The sequence below is a fragment of the Lipomyces doorenjongii genome (genome assembly GCF_038497915.1).
Source record: "Lipomyces doorenjongii strain NRRL Y-27504 unplaced genomic scaffold V1508scaffold_102, whole genome shotgun sequence".
Lineage (NCBI taxonomy): Eukaryota > Fungi > Ascomycota > Lipomycetes > Lipomycetales > Lipomycetaceae > Lipomyces > Lipomyces doorenjongii.
The window spans coordinates 11,222-27,838 of NW_027118169.1; the positions used below are offsets into that span (position 1 = coordinate 11,222).

The window sequence follows — 16,617 nt, forward strand, 5'->3', positions numbered from 1 at the left end:
TAATGGTGGTAGAGAAATCCTCACGCAAATACAAAAAAATTATTCCTAGTTAAAACCTAACACTGTTCCTTGGAACATCCATTTGGACAAAGGGCTCAGGGCACTGAGTAGGAGCGAGCGAAGACGTAAAAGAAAACAAAAAATAGAGGACGACAGATATACACTATATGATGTACCTTTGAAGTTACCACCATCTCGTTCATTCATACTGCAGCAATGCGCCGATTGCGCTCTGCTTAGTATGGGGTATATGGTACTAAACCCTTTGCTAGCTCACCCTGAGTTCCCCGGGGTCGCCGCACCGGTCCTGATCTCAGAAACAACCCCAGCGGCTCCATCGACATAATTAGGATCAGAGCCGTCAATATGAAGAAAGCTTGCGATGCATGTCGACGACGAAAAATTAAATGTGATGGGAAGCATCCTTGTAGGCACTGCAAGCTTGCTACTCTGTCATGCACGTACCTCGACATTCCGCAGCGCAAAGGTCGACAAGGCGAGAAAGCAAACGTGATCTCAGCTCTCCGCGCTGCTCAAGCTAATAATGCTGCCTATTTAGTACCAGTCGATCGATCGGTTTTGAGAAGGACAGGCGAATTTACACGGCAGCCTGGACTGTTACCCTCAGAGACGATTATTGGTTGTACCGAGTTTTTCTTCACTCGATTGTGTTCGACTCTGCCGATTGTGAACCGCGAAAAGTTCCAGCGCGACGTGATTCTAATGAATGATTCAATTGATTCTTATTGCTTGGTTGTCTCGTTCTGTGCGTTTGTCATTATCCAGACCGGCGGAGTAAAACATACATTCTCTGACACCGATGGTTCGCAGCTGGAGGCCGACATATCTCACGGGCGGGCATTGCTGGACGAAGCCCTCGCAGCTCGTCGACAACTAGATATTCTGGCGGAGCCGACGTTTGAGACTGTTACAGTGTCATTTTTTCTCTATGGTTGCCATGTGGGTCTTGGATTGCAACGACAGGGATGGTTTTTTCTCCGCGAGGCAACGACATTGTACTCGACGCGAACTTTCAAATCCGATGACAGTTCTGATGAGGCAATATATTTGGAATTGCTTTGGCAAAATCTATATTGGCTCCTTTTAGTATCGGAGAGGTGTGCATTTGCATGTCGCTGCAGCCTTAGATTGCCAGCTCACGTTTGCTTAGATCTCACGCTATTCGAAGATATCGGCCAATAACACTGCAAATTACATCGGAGACCCCAGAGCTCAGTGAAAGATCGAGTACCGTCAGCAATGGCCTTAAATATCTAGCGGAATTATTTCGACCGTTTGATGAAACTTTTATGGCGCTTTGGAACAAAGCTGATGCACTTTGCTTACCACCGTCGCTTGTCGGGCTTGAGCAAAAGATACTTGCGGCAGTACCGGCATCGGCTGTCGACCTTTCAGATGACCAGATTGCAAATCTACGCGTCTCTCAGCAGTGGCTCCGGACTATGGTCTGGCGTCTATCCACCTCGTTGGGTTTTCTGTCCAGTAGTTCTGCCAATGATTGTATGACGTTCCGGTATCCGCTACAGATTGCCAAAGATCTGACACTCTCCACGTTTAAGCTTTCGCAGCAGAGTATGGAGATTCACGGTATTGGATTGGTATGTTGGAATCACTGCCTGCACGAAAACCGTTGCTGACCACGTCCGCCCAGACTGAAAAGATATACGATGTGGCTTGCACGCTTACGGACGTCCTTTCCTGCATTCCGTCTATAGAATCAAAACCGTCAAGCTTTGAGCTAGGTCCCGAGGATTATTTAAATTATTTTTTCTCTCTGATCTACCGACTCCGAGGGGGTAAGTCCCGGTTCCTACCACTACTTCTGCGGATTGTGAATCAGACGCTGCCATCTCTGATCGCGCCTATCACGCGACATTTGCAAATTCCAGGCGGTCTTTCGGAATATGGAGTCTTGGCGACCGATTTGAAGCTTGGGTATGACGAGACGATGTTCGGGTTTCACGACGCGGAAATGAACTTGTGGCTAGAAAGGGGAAGAATCAGTACTGATGTCAGAGATCGCGTTGAACAACGTGACATTCGATCGGAACTTCACGCTATGTAGGTCGTGCACGACGATGGTTTTGTCACATTATCTGACTCTTATTATTGACCTCGGAGGTCAATTGCAAAGACAGTCAGCCTGACTTGACGATTATGTCGCTCTCATACGTGTTGTCACAGACGACTGACACGAGCCAAGGTGATTCTCGGACCTTGTTGAAGAGCCTAAATATGAGGCAAAGATGGGTTAGGTTTGGAATCAACAAATACCGATTGACTGGGATCGCTCCCGCCGAACGCCAATGTCAGTTATGAATTGCGCTGGTTGAAAGAATGATCCATGCTAGCGATTGAATGAAGTTTACCCAACGGGTATTGGCTAAAATTATCAGTACATAAAATTATCAACACAATACTAATAATGTCTGCCGCTTTAATAATCGCGATCTACCGGGCCGCTATTGCTGTCATTCCCAACAAAATTCGTAGCCAAGCCGACAAGGAGGACGTTGCGTGATTGTCGAGGGCACATGCCTGAGTTTGTAGGTTTTCTGAACATTAGACGAGATCGGATAATGGGGGTAGACTTTTCAATCAATTATAGCATTTAAGGATTCCAGCGGTGAACCAAAGAAGAGGATGACGGGGTAACTACCTCCATAGATTGCGTTTGCATTTCGTGAATTACTATGCCAAACAACTCCACACTAGGCCATTCGTGCAAACATAAACAATGGGGTACGCTCTCATATAATACAATTGAAATCTTTTATAGCATCCAAGAATACTACTTGATGTCGAACTTATCTAGAGACATATCCTCCATGATCTCGGAAGGATGCGCATATTGATGGTCGCCGTTGAACGGATCTACTTTCGTAGACTTGAACTTTCTGGCGGGGACTCGCTGTTCAAAGAGCATATCGAGCTCGCTGTATGTGCGGCCTTTTGGTTCTGGTAATCGGAAGTACTCCCATACTGCGCAAATGAATGCGGTGCCAGCCCAAAAATAGGCGGCGCGGACACCCCAGTTCCAGGAGCTCGAGCTAAGCTGGTAGTTTGTGAGCACGTTGACGACGATGTTGCTGATGTTGTAGCAGCAGCGGGCCAGCACTACCGTCTTGGACTTGAGACGCGTGGACGACATCTCCGAGACAAGCGAATAAGCCACTGGACCGACGGTGAAATCGTAAACGAAGGTGAAGACGATCAGCATGGCTCCAACTGCCCACTTGGAGCTAGATGCGTGTGAGAACCCAAGGCAGCCGACAATGAACATGATGATACAGAGAATGCTGACGCCAGTGAAATGCAGCGTGCGACGTCCAAAGTGGGGCATGAGGAACCAGGAACCGAGGGTGCCGAGAAGACCGAGACCGAGCTGGCCCATAGATAGGTCAAAGGAGTGAACAGTAGGGAGACCGGCCTGGACCAAGAAATAGGAAGAGTAACCCATGATATTAGTCCCACAAAGAGTCTGCACGATCCAAACACCGCAAACAATCTCTGTCCGGCGCAGGTCGATCCCTTGGAAACAATCCCGATATGACGTACCAGCGGCGAGTTTCTTCTCGAGCTCGTTGGTGTACTCAATCATGGCGATGGTATTGTCAATACTGAAGTCCGGATCGTTGTCTGAAGTGAGACGCTTGAGAGCCCGCCGGGCGCCTTCATGGTCGCCATGTCGGACATGCCACCAAGGAGACTCGGGTGCAAAAAGGCAGCCAATCAATATTGGAAGTGGCCATATCCACTGAACGGCAAACGGGATTCTGTACGCCCATTGGTCATGGCGTTGGACGGCACCGCGGTTGACACCGGAGGCGACAAATTGGCCAAACACCCAGCACATATTGATATATGTTGTCAAATACGGACGTAGCACTACTGGACAGACCTCGGAAGCGTAGGAGACAGCCAGTGTCTGAAATATTCCCCAAGGGATACCGCAGAGAACCTCGCCGACGACAAGAGTCTCTACGTTGGGTGCAAAAAATAAGACAAATATGAATCCCATCATCGCAGTCAGCGCGGCAACCATGGTCTTGCGATAGCCCCAGCGGTCTGAAGCCACACCATTGATGAGGAGACCGATGACCTCACCGGCTCTTGCACCGTTCGAGAGAGCAGACTGCCAGGACGCTGGAATCTTGTAGCTCCCGGACGCGGTTAAGCTGCCGAACTTCTTATTGAAAGCTGGCGAGGCATAGAGCGAGCCAAGTAGCGCAAGATCGTAGCCCTCCATCACCAGCGCGGACGAGAGCAGGACAGACCAAGCGATGGCTTTCGGATAGAGACTAAGGCCACGGGCAAGGGTCATAGAATGCTCCTCATCTGATGCATTTTTCGCGGCATCCACTTTGGACGCGGTCAAGTTCTTGGAAGCGTTAGTTGCGGAAGAGTCCATGGCGGCTAGTGTGTGAAGAACATGCTACAGGAGACAAGAGCTACGCACTGGTATTTATCTGTGGAGTCTAGTCCTTGACCCAAGGGATTGTGGGGTCCTCCAATGTGGTGTCTGGGCAGAACGGAGCGACGCGGGGGAGTTGCGGGGCCCCAAGACAGCTGCCCTGCCGCTAATCTTCGGACGATTTCGCCCCACACCTCAGCCACACCACACCGACTGCTCATGCCTTCAGAACCCAGTCCTGAAATCCCAGAGAAGTCGCCTCTGCATGCCATAATGTAGTAAAACAATTAAATAATTACTTGTAGTATACTTCCATGTAATGGGCAAAATATTGCCGGGCGATGTGTGGCGCATGCTTCCGGCCGCGCCGCTTAGGAGACAAGTGGACGTTTGTTGTCGAGTCTCGGGAGCATGTGCGGCGCTCTGTTCGCCCGTGCAAATACAGCATAAACGCGGGCCTGACTCGGACTTTACTCGGTCGCGATGCGGAATTCCAAGCCCGTTCCCACAACTCCGCCCTGTCAGGCGCCTTTCATCCTGTTTCCCCCACGCATACCCACAGTGTCGCGGCTTTGCTCGGCCCGAGAGAACAGTCAAGCAATAGTTTATATATCTCTCATAGCGAATATGACCGCCATATAAAGCTGTCCCAACGCCGACCAAGCAGGTTCTCAGCACAAGCAGCAATGTCTCCACATTCAGTGAAAACAGGTCAGCCAGGGACTTGGTGGAAGGACGCAACCGTGTATCAGGTAGATACGCGCTCTTGCTAGAGCTTTTTCGCGACATTCCCCATGCTAATACGTCATAGGTCTACCCAGCCAGCTTTAAGGATTCGGACGGCGATGGCTGGGGCGATATTCCCGGTATCATTTCGAAAATCGACTACCTCAAGGATCTCGGTGTCGACGTGGTCTGGCTATCCCCAATGTTCGACAGTCCCCAGGAGGACATGGGTTACGACATCTCCGACTACGAGGCAGTATATCCCAGATATGGCACTGTCGAAGACATCGACGTGCTCATCCAAGCCTGCCACGAGCGCGGCATGAAGCTCATCCTCGACTTGGTCGTCAACCACACGTCCACAGAACATAAATGGTTCAAGGAGTCGCGCTCCTCTAAGACTAACCCCAAACGCGACTGGTATTTTTGGCGGCCTCCAAGATACGACGATAAAGGCAACAGACACCCTCCTACAAACTACCGAAGCTACTTTGCCGATAGTGCATGTAAGTTTCCCACAGGCTTATATGTGGTTATTTGGCTAATTTATGCATCAGGGGCGTGGGACGAGAGTACGCAGGAATATTATCTACATCTTTATGCGGAGTCGCAGCCTGATCTCAACTGGGAAAATGAAGAGACTCGTAATGCGATTTATGGCAGTGCCATGCGCTTTTGGCTCGACAGAGGCGTGGACGGCTTCCGCGTCGACACAGTCAACAAGTACAGTAAGCATGTTGACTTCCCTGATGCGCCAATTGTCGACCCGTCAAACTTCATCCAGCCCGCTACTCATCTCTACTGCAATGGCCCGCGCATTCATGAGTTCCTGCGGGAGATGCACGACAAAGTCCTTAGTGACTACGACGTCTTTACTGTTGGTGAGCTGTCTCTCACTCCCGATCCCAGACATGTTCTCGACTACGTCAGTGCTTCCGAAAAGCAACTGGACATGGTCTTCCAGTTTGACATGATCCATCTCGGAATGGGTCACGGTCTCGAAGACAAATATGACCCTACCGAATGGAAGCTATCTGAGATGAAGAAGATCATAACCAAATGGCAAAAGTTCATTGAAGGAAATGACGGCTGGACAACCGCATTCTGCGAGAACCACGACAATGGTCGTGCTATCTCACGATTTGCGTCCGACGAGCCGGAATTCTGGGAATCATCCGCAAAAATGTTGGCAATTTTTATGGTTACTCTGACAGGCACCCTGTTTCTCTACCAGGGCCAGGAAATTGGAATGATCAATATGCCGAGTGAATGGTCCATCGACGAGTACAAGGACATCGAAGCCATTAACTATTACAAGGAAGCTGAAAAATTATCAATGACCAGTGACCCGACCCGCAAAGAGCGCATCATGCGGGGTTTGCAGAAGATGGCTCGTGATCATGCTCGTTTGCCAATGCAATGGGACTCCACTCCAAATGCTGGATTCAGTACTGGCATTCCGTGGATGCGAACGCATGACAAATACAAAGACATCAACGTCGAAATCGAGGAGAAGGATCCCAACAGTGTGCTTTCCTTCTGGAAACGGTTGCTTGCTCTACGCAAGGACTACCGTGACTTGTTTGTTTACGGTATTTTTGACCTAGTTGATCTAGAAAATGAGCACACGTTCATGTACACCAAGCTCAGCAACGATAATCAGATTGCCCTTGTCGTACTTAACTTCACAAAGGAGCCAAGGCCGTTCACCGCGGTTGACCGGTCTAAGAAAATGAAGCTGCTTATCAGTAATTATAGCGATTCTCAACCTGAAACTCTGCAGCCATTTGAGGGTCGTGTGTATTTGAACTTTTAGATGCATTCTTCATAGTCATAGAGAATTATAGATGGGTCATATTGCATTCGGAAATCAATTGATTGGGTTTAACTGATGGATTAGCTAATCTCAGTAATTGAATAATATATTCATTTCATACCAAAGCTAATATGACTCATTAGTAAGTATGTAGTTGATTTTCGAATCTTTAAAGCAAGAAATTACATATCAGCAATAACATTACCTTTGCACACAGCTGCGTAAGGCTATATAAAGTGAAGGAAATTAATTCGGCAAGGGAGCGATGATGAGCTGGGTGCATCCAAAGAGCCACACTCTGTCCATCCCTTTTTGGCAGCCGCACTCTGTATCCGAATCACCACAAGCGGCTGACGGCTGGGCATTAAATAGCGTAAACTCACAGGGTACTCTAGTCTTGCTGCCAAGTAAAACATAAACGGATCCCCGGTTGGTAGTGATTGGTTTGCATCCCAAGAAACTATATTCACACCCCGAAAATTTTGCTTCTTTGCTTCAGGAAGACAGAATTCGGCAACAGTAAGCAGATTTTGAACCGTTGGATGCATAGTGACCGACCCGGTGGAACATAAAATTCAAAGATTCACATGGTGCCTCCAGCTCAGTCCCGACAAAAGTACCAGGACATTCGCAAGTCTAAATACCACAAGCATGACCCCTTCAAATAGAAAATAATAAATCATGTTGTTCACTATACTGATTAGTGAAAGGCAGCTTGTTTTAATTTAGACTGAAAATTTGCAGAAAAAAAGGTACAGTTTGAATGGTACTTCGGCTCTTAACTATGGAAGGGTGTGACTTACGTTGGAGGGGGTACTAGGGTTATGTAACGCTTAAAGGACGCTGTTAAGAGTTACCGCATTAGGAATAGTACTTAAATGTCCATTTGTTGTTTGTAGCCTTCCCTTATTGTCAGCCGAAAATACAGTAAATCCTACTAAAACGTGGGTTCATAAACACAATTGAGTGTTTCTCAAAGTTTTGTCGGAAAATAATCAGTTAAAACCTCCTGTTTATTAGGCTAGCATATGCTATACTGACTGATTGTTGTAGGTTTGTAATTGTAATTGATTGCTGCAGAAAACAAGCGACTCTCTCACAGATACGCCGTCGGTACCAATATCAGGTTAGGGTAAATTTGATTTGAAACAGGCTTGGAACGTCTGGTCGGGGTTGTTGTTACCCGGTCAAAATCAAAATTGCATATCTTTTAATACTTTGTCTGTCATTCCTGTCATTTGCATTCGTTCTAGGGTTGCGCCAGGAATTGGTGCACGCTTCTCCGATTGTCGTTGCGTTGATTCGAACAATGAAGTCACATACCACAGTGTCTACTCGCAAGGTGTGGAATCGTTCTTGAATATCCATTTCGGAATGGATACTGGCGGAGAACGTCGATTTTCACCACCGAGGGTCCATCAACAGACCGGAAGTTTACAAGCAGGTTCGAACATAGTTGCGGATTGTAATTGGCCAAGTTATATAATTATTTGTTGACCTCTGGCCGGGCGAAGAGTGATGGAGCATAAATACAGGTGGGCTCCCGTTGTAGCGACGGCGGTCGTGGTTGACTGGACTTGGCGGCAAATTGGATTGGGATGTATGATTGAACGATATATGATTCAATAAATACAAGACATTGTGCTTGAACCCCGTACAAATGTTACTTGCAGTGCAGCGGCTGAACCGGGATGGAAGATGGAAAATGAACACATGCGAGCCGCACAGTGTGAGGCACCTGTCCTGTCAGTTGCAGGGGTTGGGCACAATAGTAAGGAGTGTAGGCGGAGTCCAAGTAAGCAACTGGCAAAAACAATAGCTATTCTGCAATGTTCTAATATGAACACATCACAGACGATCTCTGCAGCGTCAGCTCTGGCACATATTTTGATCGTTATATTGAGTGGTACGCCGCAAAGTCAAAGACGGATGCCCTGGATATTCGCTAGGCAAGTATGGCACTAAGGAGAAAGGGATATGATTTGCAGGGCTACAAAGCATCTTCGAACGCCTCAACAAAAGCCCTTGTTCTTTCATCCACGCATTCAACTCTGTAAATGGTTTCTATTGGCGTGTAATCAGGAGAATAGAGTGGCAGGTACTCCAGCGTTACTCCAGCTCGGCGCACAGTCGAGCTGGATTCCTAGGATATTTATTAGAATATAAGCATATAAAGATTAAACTAATCTCTAATGCCTGAGATTTATGTACGGACGCGTTATCGATCACCAGCCCCGATCGAGCGAAGACAGAGGCAGAACTTCCTCTGGAATAAATGCTGCGAAGCTCTCCGGCATCAAGCTGCTCCGTAGTATACTGCAAGCGATGTATCCGTCTACTGTATAACATGGCAGAATAGAATACGTTTTACTCTATAATACGGTTACGCTCTTATTCGGCGTGACACCGACCGGCGCCGAGCCATACGTACTGCCAGCAGTCTTTTCATTAATGGCGGATTCATCTACAAACATGAGCTGTTCGGCAGTCCAGTCAGATAATCGAAGCAGCCAGTCGTCCCTTAGCACCTGACTATGCTCAGTCACGTCCTTGAGAATTTATGACGAGTAATTTGAGAAGCCCAATATAATCGGAACGTTCGATGTTATAGTGCACGGTATCAGCCAGATTCTCCCATACGGCGATCCTACGTTATACGCTCAACGTCTACAGTCTTCGTAGAGCATCAAATGTTGACTACTAATTATTTATTTAGCTCTAAACCAATAACATTATATTTGAATATTATTGGCTTTGCCCTCATATTTGGAAGATGAGTTTCATTGGTGATTAATGGACTGTAATGCGTAATTACTGCAATTGACGAAGCATAGTGGTGGGTGCGATGGGTATGAAACCCGACCGCATTTTTGATATTATGAAACTTTCAGTTGCATTTTTGCTATTTGCCGTTTTGTTCGTTGGCAGGGGGCAAGTCTTTCAAGACGCCGTAAGATGCTCTCGCTGGTAACAGCTTTTTCGGAAGCATCAGACAGCGTAGCAGCAACGTCTTAGAATATACCTCAGCAAGATAAGCCCGTACGCCAAGGACAACCAACACGTCCATACTTTTCTGTATGTCCATGTACAGTCAGGAATCGCTGCGTTTTTACTTTAAGACAAATAATCAATTAGCCAGATATGGGTTTGCTCTGATATCCAAATAAAGCTTCTGTCACACTCGCTTACTGTGGAGGGCACTTAAGGTGCATAATTTCGCGCTGATCGTACATGTTGAAGCGACTAAGACTTCGCAGCGTGATAGAGAGATCTCTGCGCGATGTGAATCAAGCGTACCGCAATTAACAATGAGGCTCGATATCAAACAACTAAGCCTTCATGCACACACAATGAATTTGAGGCTTGTACTTTAGCACTAATTTACTTGTCGTTGTTCCCCAAGTAATAACCAGTGCACGTACATATTGCATTTGACAGAAGCAGGAATTGAGCGGAGCTAGACTCGTGCTCGATTTTTCTCCTTCCGTTCTATTTCGAATGTTGGGAAATAATCAACGTCGACGAATTCCGAGATAAACCAACGCTGTGTTTATTGAAGCGTTATTATATAGTTTTTGTGTACTGCTTTGAGTCTGTTTAAACTGATAATTTGGTGCAGAAACACAAATTATTATCTTGTAGAAGCGAAAATGGTCAAAACTGTTCTCAAAAAATTTCGGGCATAAAATTGATTTTAAACCCTGGAACCCTGAATCATTTTCGTCCCCACTCAAAATGGCGCAAACGTCTTAGGAGTTAATTACCGTACGCGAAGGGCTCGACTCGGCCATTTCAAATTATCTACAATCTTGCATTACGAATATCCATTTACAGGCGATTGTCTTCTACCAACAGGAGTCTTTCATATTGGCCTCTTCATATCCTGAAATTGCGGTCACCCCTAATCTGAAAGTGTAGAGTGTGTTAAGCCTATAGTCGTAGTTAGTAGAATGCTCTAACAATCTATGTAATGTTATGATCTTAGGAATCTCTGTAGTTTCAGGAAACAGTTCTCGATAGTCCTTCAATAGTTATAAAATATTAAGTTTTAGTTACTGCAACGGATAACTTAAATCTAATTTTGACGTTAGAAAGAGTGGTGTATGCTGATACGCAGGAGGCAGGGTAACGATTGGGTATGAGCCGCGATTGTGTTTCGGAAGGCACGATATTGCGCATGGTTCCATGTCGATCTCTTGGCTGAGGTGCAGAAGCGGGGCGTTCCTAGAATCGCCTCGCGTAGTTAAAGGCTTATTGCAATAATCAGCGTGCTTCTGATAGTCTTTCAAGCCAATAATCTTGGGTAATTATCCGACTTTGTGCCAGGGTTAGGGCGAAATAATCAGCGAGTTTAAGCTCCCAGAGGGGTGACAGTCGGATAATCAGCCGCGCTGACTATTTGGCTTGGAAAGAACCCTATTTGCCGATATTCCGCCGCCGGCGCAGAGCTAAGCCTCATTTGCAAACCGTCCGCTCCCCGGTCCAAAGGTAACAAGATTTCATTGTCAGTCAGCCGCTTCAGACGCATGCTTGAGACATGAAGGCCACTAGACTTTTGATGGTCGAAATTGACAACATGATTTGCCGCTTCTTACCAATCCTCCTTGCCTTAGTGTGTGGCTGTGCCCGACGGCAGAGTCACTAATACAAATGACTTTAAAAACGGGACCTGAGCTTTTATATCCTTCTGCAGCTCTTCTTTTTCATCTCTGATGCATTTGTCTCTTTTTCTGCCGGTCTTTGCAAAATAACGAGCCGCCGGCAGAGTATCATCACCGGTCGTCTTTTGCCTTACCATCTCGTTCATCTGCCATTGTTTTGCACCATGGGCATCTTCGAGACGCTTACCAAGTTCACGGTGGTTAAGACCGTCTTCATTACCGAAAAGGACGAAAATTGGCTTCAGGACAAGGTCCCAAAGTATACGCCATTGTTCCGAAGTCCTCTAGCAGATGACGAACAGAACTATTCGCATGGAGAAGATGCTGCCACTCAGGAGCCCGAGGACGAATTGGAAGCGGAGACGCTTACAGAAGGCGAGCCGCGACTCGTGCGGGCCCGCGAGACGAGCGTGGTTCAGCTGTTCTACGATCTGTTTTTCGTTGCCAACCTGGCGACCTTCACGAGCAAGCACGAAATTAACACTACGGATGCACTGAGATCCTACGTCGCTTTCTTCATTATCCTCTGGGGTACCTGGTTTCAAGTCGCCAAATTCGACGTCCGTTTCGGGAATGATTCGATTCTGGAACGAGTCTGCAAAGCTCTGCAGTTCGGCATCATGGTCGGCTTCGCAGTCACTGGACCGCAGTTCGAAGTAGTCTGGCAGCCAGGCACTAGCGCTGCCGACTCATCGCTGAAAATATATCAGATCTTGACAATGATCCTGATGGCCAGTCGACTCATTCTAACCGTGCAATACATTGCAGTATACTACTGGCTGAAGGGTTACCCCAAAGTCCACTTGCCACTCATCGTCCACATCACTACATCGTTCATTTCTGCAATGATTTTCCTTGGTCTGTTCTGGTCTTTCAATCCGTCTAGACCTGGCAACGCAGGGCATGGTATCATCGGCTGGTACTTCACCTTGGCAGCGGAAGCGTTTACCATCCTACTTGCATCGGGTCAAGTCCGCTTCATGAGTTTCAGGCACACCCCCATGGTGGAGCGTCTTGGCCTTCTCACGCTCATTATCCTGGGCGAAGGTGTCATCGGTCTTTGTGGTGCAATCAACAAAGTTGGATCCAGTCTGCATTTCACCTCGGATATCATTGGCCAAATCGTCTCTGCTGTCAGTATCGTCTACTTTATCTGGATACTTTACTCTGATCAAACCGAAAAAACACGCGTCGGCAGGCTGCGTCAGGGGCTATGGACTGCCCTTCATTTGCCATTCCACATCTGCCTTCTCTTGGTCGTCGAAGGCCAAGCCACACTTACAGTCTGGCTCAAGATCCAGGACATCACGAATCCTCTCTTTAACGTTGACTTCGAGCAGCTCTTTATTAGCAATGATACAATGGAAATAGCCCCCATCGTCCAAATGTTCAACAATTCTTTGAACGCTGTATTTGCGCAGTTACCTAACCCGACAGTTCCGTACGAAATCTACGAGTCGATTGACTTCATCTCGACTGGCCTCGGGATTGACGACCTGTTCGACAATGTCACGTCGGTGCTAGACGCGTCATTTGTCAGTGTCTGCCAGGCCTTCGATCTCGGGGCCGAACAAAAGACCGAGGCCGTCTCTCAAAATGCCTCATCTTCCGAGGTTAATGCGGTACTAGCATCCGAGGTTGTAGATATTTTCTATACCGTCTACACCTATTTCTTCGTTGCTGCAGGTCTCACATTAATATGCCTTACGCTGCTTCTGTGGCTTGGCAAACGCCAGATGTACCGAAAAGAGATTGTGATGATGGTGGTCCGCACTGTCATCGGCATTGGACTTTCCCTCTTGGCCTTCATGAATCTTCCGTCGCTCGAACTCTCAGATAATGCGGCAATATATACGTACATCTCTAGCCCTTGGATGATTCCCACTGTCTTGATATGTTACGGAATAGGTAAAGAGTCTGACTTTCTCGCCTTGGACAAGCTGACACGTCCCTATAGTGATCCTTGTTGACAACGTTATTGCCTACCACATTCGTAAGAAGTACAACCAATGGCAGGTGAGGTCCTACTCCGTGGCTTAAAGGGTTAGGATCTTCGGGGCCAGATTTGCGAGGGTGCTACTTCGGGTTCTTTGCATACTTTACGGATGAATTGACGGTTGGACTTGAGACATTGACGAACAATTCTCCTTTGGGCTGTTTAGCGCAGTTCTTTGCATACATCTCGAGCTGTTCATTTATTGTAACGCAAGTTCGTCGAGACTCGTTTAAATTGTCAGGGATCCCCTGTCACTGATGAGTGTTTCGAGATTGTTCGCGCGCCATTTTTGGATTATTCTTGCTTTACTCTCGCTTTGTTCTCGTTAACTTTGTGATCCCACTTATCAGCGGGCGGATTGATTGATTGTTGCTTGCTTATATATATATATATATATGAAGAACTACTCAGAACTATTCACAAACTTTTATTCAGGATCTGGTCCTTAGGAACCTCTTAGATGTATCAGTAAAACGATGCCGCGAGCCGTGAACCCTGAGCTAGCCCTGAACCCGTAAGCCGGGTTGCAGAGTTGCGCAACCCCCGGACGTATTGTTGAGCTATCGGCATAATTAATCCCGGAAATATACATGCTGCGATGCCACGTGTCGGCATTGTTGCGTGTGCGAAGAAAGGTTGCCAAGTGTTTTTGGTATGCGCAATATTATCTGCCAATCACACCAAAAATCTACTGATTACTTTCTTTCTGCACTAGAGAAAGTAAGACTTTACCCGTCCCCGTTGGCTAGTTCTGCAAGCATCGCGCTCATATGCTGCGTACGATCAATTACAGCCACTCTATGGAGCATATTCGTCAGGGTAATTGTTGCAGACGTAGATTACCCATAATCTCTCGATCCCGATATGTTATTGCTTCCCTTCTACTGCCACGGCCTGTGATTGCACTTGGGATAGGTCCACTGGTCTCATGTTATACATACGGAATTTTTGATAAGTATCGTACTCACCCTTTGTCTCAAGCCGTTTAAGCCGTAGTTACAGAATTTCGTATCCATTTTTTCTCGTACGCGCTCGCGAATTAACGCGCATAACAAGGAGATGGTTTACAGTGACTTTCAGTGTTGATGCGGCCGTCTGAGACGATTTTTTTTGTACGTTTTCTCCTATATTAAATTTTCCAGCCGCTTTATATGCTGCATACGTAGATAGGCCAGGCGGTTGTATGTGTTTCACCATGTGCTAGTTGTAATATTCGCGTCCATTGGTCGCGAATATAAATGGATTCAACCCGTCGTATGCTCACAGATAAAACTTGTCATTATAAGCCACATAGGAACTACGCGGAATCCTTCCAACACCACCATGGAAAAATTCGACAACATTGTTACATCGCCCCCTCAAGCAGTTACCTCCCCTGCGCCGATTCAGCCGGCTACAGGCAATGACAAGCTCCAAGACAGTGACCCTTGTTCTCGAGGGCATAGCATTGCTACGAAGTTCACGGCATCTGGAATCGCTTGGGCAGTTTGTTGTACGTATTTGCAAGTCTTTCGCTGCCTTAAAGACTAATTTTTGTCTATGCAGGTTTTCCGTATGGCCTTATATGCTTGCTTAAAGACCGCAAGAAGTACTGCGTTAAATGTAAGTTGATCTGCTTTTTTATTTAGGAATAGTCGGAGTTAATATGATTGTGTGTGAAGGTGGCGCGACGTTCGATAAGGACGAATTAATCGTTTAGGCGGCAGACTACAGAGAGAGCGACTTCTGAGTTGGAGACAGAAATTATGTGTAGGGACGGAGGTAATTAATGACCATGAACAATGATTCCTTTGTCGATCACCAGTTATTCAATCTTGCCAAGCAAGCACAAGCGAATATTTTTGATCTGACCTTGTAGTAGCTTACGCTTAATAGAAACTGGACAGAAATACGAGGTTCTCTAAATTATGTGTAGCCTTAATATTTACAGTATCATGTCGTAGAATTTCCGTAACGCACTGAACCACTAATCCTTGTGATTACATATATCTTCTCAGAAGAAGGTGCGCGATAGCATATTTACTTGCAATGTGATTAACGTTTGCTGTACATAATACGCTAGCCTTATTTGGATTAGTACTACGAATAACTAGGGTACGCTGTCGAGTGCGAGGGAGTCATTCATATTAGAGTGAAAGTCTAAAATACCGCATATGAACCCACGCCCACGTCCCCCAAGCAATGTGCTACTAACTGCTCGCGAAGACGACTTGCCTGTAATGTATTAGCTCAACATCCAACGTATATGGCTCGTCTAGTCGTATTCGCAATAGTAGTCGAGCGTCGAATACGAATGAAGTGCGGAATAAAATTAACTACACGCCATAAAATTAGCGATCGAATCGTCAAAGCTTTTATAATTTGCGGACACGAATTTTTGGTGATGTGTCTTGTTCTTGTGTTGCGCCAATGCCATGTGGTGGTTACGTTGTGAACGCAAATGGTTGTTGCGCGTAGCCTAATCTTCACTGTGTCAAACTGATCGTCACCGACAGGTTCTCAGAGATGGAAGAAATGCATCGAATATGTGGTTGTCATCCTTTCCAATACCGAAGCCGCAGTCTCCACAAATTTTCATGAGTGTCATAGCACTCACATGATCAAAATTGGCACGCAGGAGACAGCGGAAGATACACCTAAGCCCATTAAAAGCGACCGATCTGCGATTCCCCAGTGCTGGCAGGGCGCGATCAGCTTCGAATACGAGTATTTGTATGAGTGACATGTTCTGCTCGGCGCGAACCCGAGCCTTGGCAAACCTGTCCGAGCACGTTTGTGTTACGGTGTGTATCGTGTTGTGTGCGAGTTCGCGTCGAAGCGCGTGTCAGACGCGTCCAAGCGTGATGGCTCTTCTACACTCGCCCGAGTACCTTGGTAGCAGCTTGTTACGTGTCACACTAATACTCTCAATCGTGGTAATCGGGCAATTTCGGCTGGGTTACTGTGGGGGATATTCGGCCGAGCAGGGTTGCCTACGAAACCC

The 16,617-nt window shown here is 46.8% G+C and overlaps 6 protein-coding genes across 6 annotated transcripts; 5 read left to right on the forward strand and 1 right to left on the reverse strand.

Moving 5' to 3' along the window:
* Window positions 1-366: 366 nt before the first annotated feature.
* V1508DRAFT_435409 (uncharacterized protein) lies at window positions 367-2,086 on the forward strand (the record flags this gene model as incomplete). The annotated part of the gene is made up of 3 exons (XM_066942064.1): window positions 367-1,118; window positions 1,172-1,619; window positions 1,673-2,086. The coding sequence occupies 3 exons, from the start codon at window positions 367-369 to the stop codon at window positions 2,084-2,086; spliced, it is 1,614 nt and encodes a 537-aa protein (XP_066792780.1).
* A 631-nt stretch (window positions 2,087-2,717) lies between these two features.
* Window positions 2,718-4,218, reverse strand: V1508DRAFT_426710 (general substrate transporter). Its single transcript, XM_066941600.1, has one exon. It carries the CDS (start codon window positions 4,064-4,066, stop codon window positions 2,813-2,815), a length of 1,254 nt encoding a protein of 417 aa, XP_066792781.1. The 5' UTR covers window positions 4,067-4,218; the 3' UTR covers window positions 2,718-2,812.
* A 728-nt stretch (window positions 4,219-4,946) lies between these two features.
* V1508DRAFT_442310 (glycoside hydrolase superfamily) lies at window positions 4,947-7,107 on the forward strand. The gene is made up of 3 exons (XM_066942325.1): window positions 4,947-5,187; window positions 5,247-5,667; window positions 5,719-7,107. The coding sequence occupies exons 1-3, from the start codon at window positions 5,122-5,124 to the stop codon at window positions 6,975-6,977; spliced, it is 1,746 nt and encodes a 581-aa protein (XP_066792782.1). The 5' UTR covers window positions 4,947-5,121; the 3' UTR covers window positions 6,978-7,107.
* Window positions 7,108-11,439: 4,332 nt separating this feature from the next.
* On the forward strand, window positions 11,440-13,294 carry V1508DRAFT_426712 (uncharacterized protein; the record flags this gene model as incomplete). The annotated part of the gene is made up of 1 exon (XM_066941601.1): window positions 11,440-13,294. A coding segment is annotated over exon 1 (1,207 nt), but the record flags the coding sequence as incomplete, so codon positions are not given.
* Window positions 13,102-14,048, forward strand: V1508DRAFT_426713 (uncharacterized protein). The gene is made up of 2 exons (XM_066941602.1): window positions 13,102-13,546; window positions 13,596-14,048. The coding sequence occupies exons 1-2, from the start codon at window positions 13,375-13,377 to the stop codon at window positions 13,676-13,678; spliced, it is 255 nt and encodes an 84-aa protein (XP_066792784.1). The 5' UTR covers window positions 13,102-13,374; the 3' UTR covers window positions 13,679-14,048.
* An 877-nt stretch (window positions 14,049-14,925) lies between these two features.
* Window positions 14,926-15,502, forward strand: V1508DRAFT_24055 (uncharacterized protein). The gene is made up of 3 exons (XM_066936355.1): window positions 14,926-15,126; window positions 15,180-15,236; window positions 15,296-15,502. Exons 1-3 carry the CDS (start codon window positions 14,958-14,960, stop codon window positions 15,331-15,333), a joined length of 264 nt encoding a protein of 87 aa, XP_066792785.1. The 5' UTR covers window positions 14,926-14,957; the 3' UTR covers window positions 15,334-15,502.
* Window positions 15,503-16,617: the final 1,115 nt, after the last annotated feature.

What these genes read in the sequence shown, in the direction of transcription:
- V1508DRAFT_426710 (XM_066941600.1), bottom strand. Translation starts at nt 4,066, where the DNA reads ATGGTTGCCGCGCTGACTGCGATGATGGGATTCATATTTGTCTTATTT.
- V1508DRAFT_442310 (XM_066942325.1), top strand. Translation starts at nt 5,122, where the DNA reads ATGTCTCCACATTCAGTGAAAACAGGTCAGCCAGGGACTTGGTGGAAG. An exon ending in AGGACGCAACCGTGTATCAG is followed by an intron (nt 5,188 to 5,246) that starts GTAGATACGCGC and finishes AATACGTCATAG; the next exon opens with GTCTACCCAGCCAGCTTTAA. An exon ending in CTACTTTGCCGATAGTGCAT is followed by an intron (nt 5,668 to 5,718) that starts GTAAGTTTCCCA and finishes TTTATGCATCAG; the next exon opens with GGGCGTGGGACGAGAGTACG.
- V1508DRAFT_426713 (XM_066941602.1), top strand. Translation starts at nt 13,375, where the DNA reads ATGTACCGAAAAGAGATTGTGATGATGGTGGTCCGCACTGTCATCGGC. An exon ending in CTTGATATGTTACGGAATAG is followed by an intron (nt 13,547 to 13,595) that starts GTAAAGAGTCTG and finishes ACGTCCCTATAG; the next exon opens with TGATCCTTGTTGACAACGTT.
- V1508DRAFT_24055 (XM_066936355.1), top strand. Translation starts at nt 14,958, where the DNA reads ATGGAAAAATTCGACAACATTGTTACATCGCCCCCTCAAGCAGTTACC. An exon ending in AATCGCTTGGGCAGTTTGTT is followed by an intron (nt 15,127 to 15,179) that starts GTACGTATTTGC and finishes TTGTCTATGCAG; the next exon opens with GTTTTCCGTATGGCCTTATA. An exon ending in CAAGAAGTACTGCGTTAAAT is followed by an intron (nt 15,237 to 15,295) that starts GTAAGTTGATCT and finishes TTGTGTGTGAAG; the next exon opens with GTGGCGCGACGTTCGATAAG.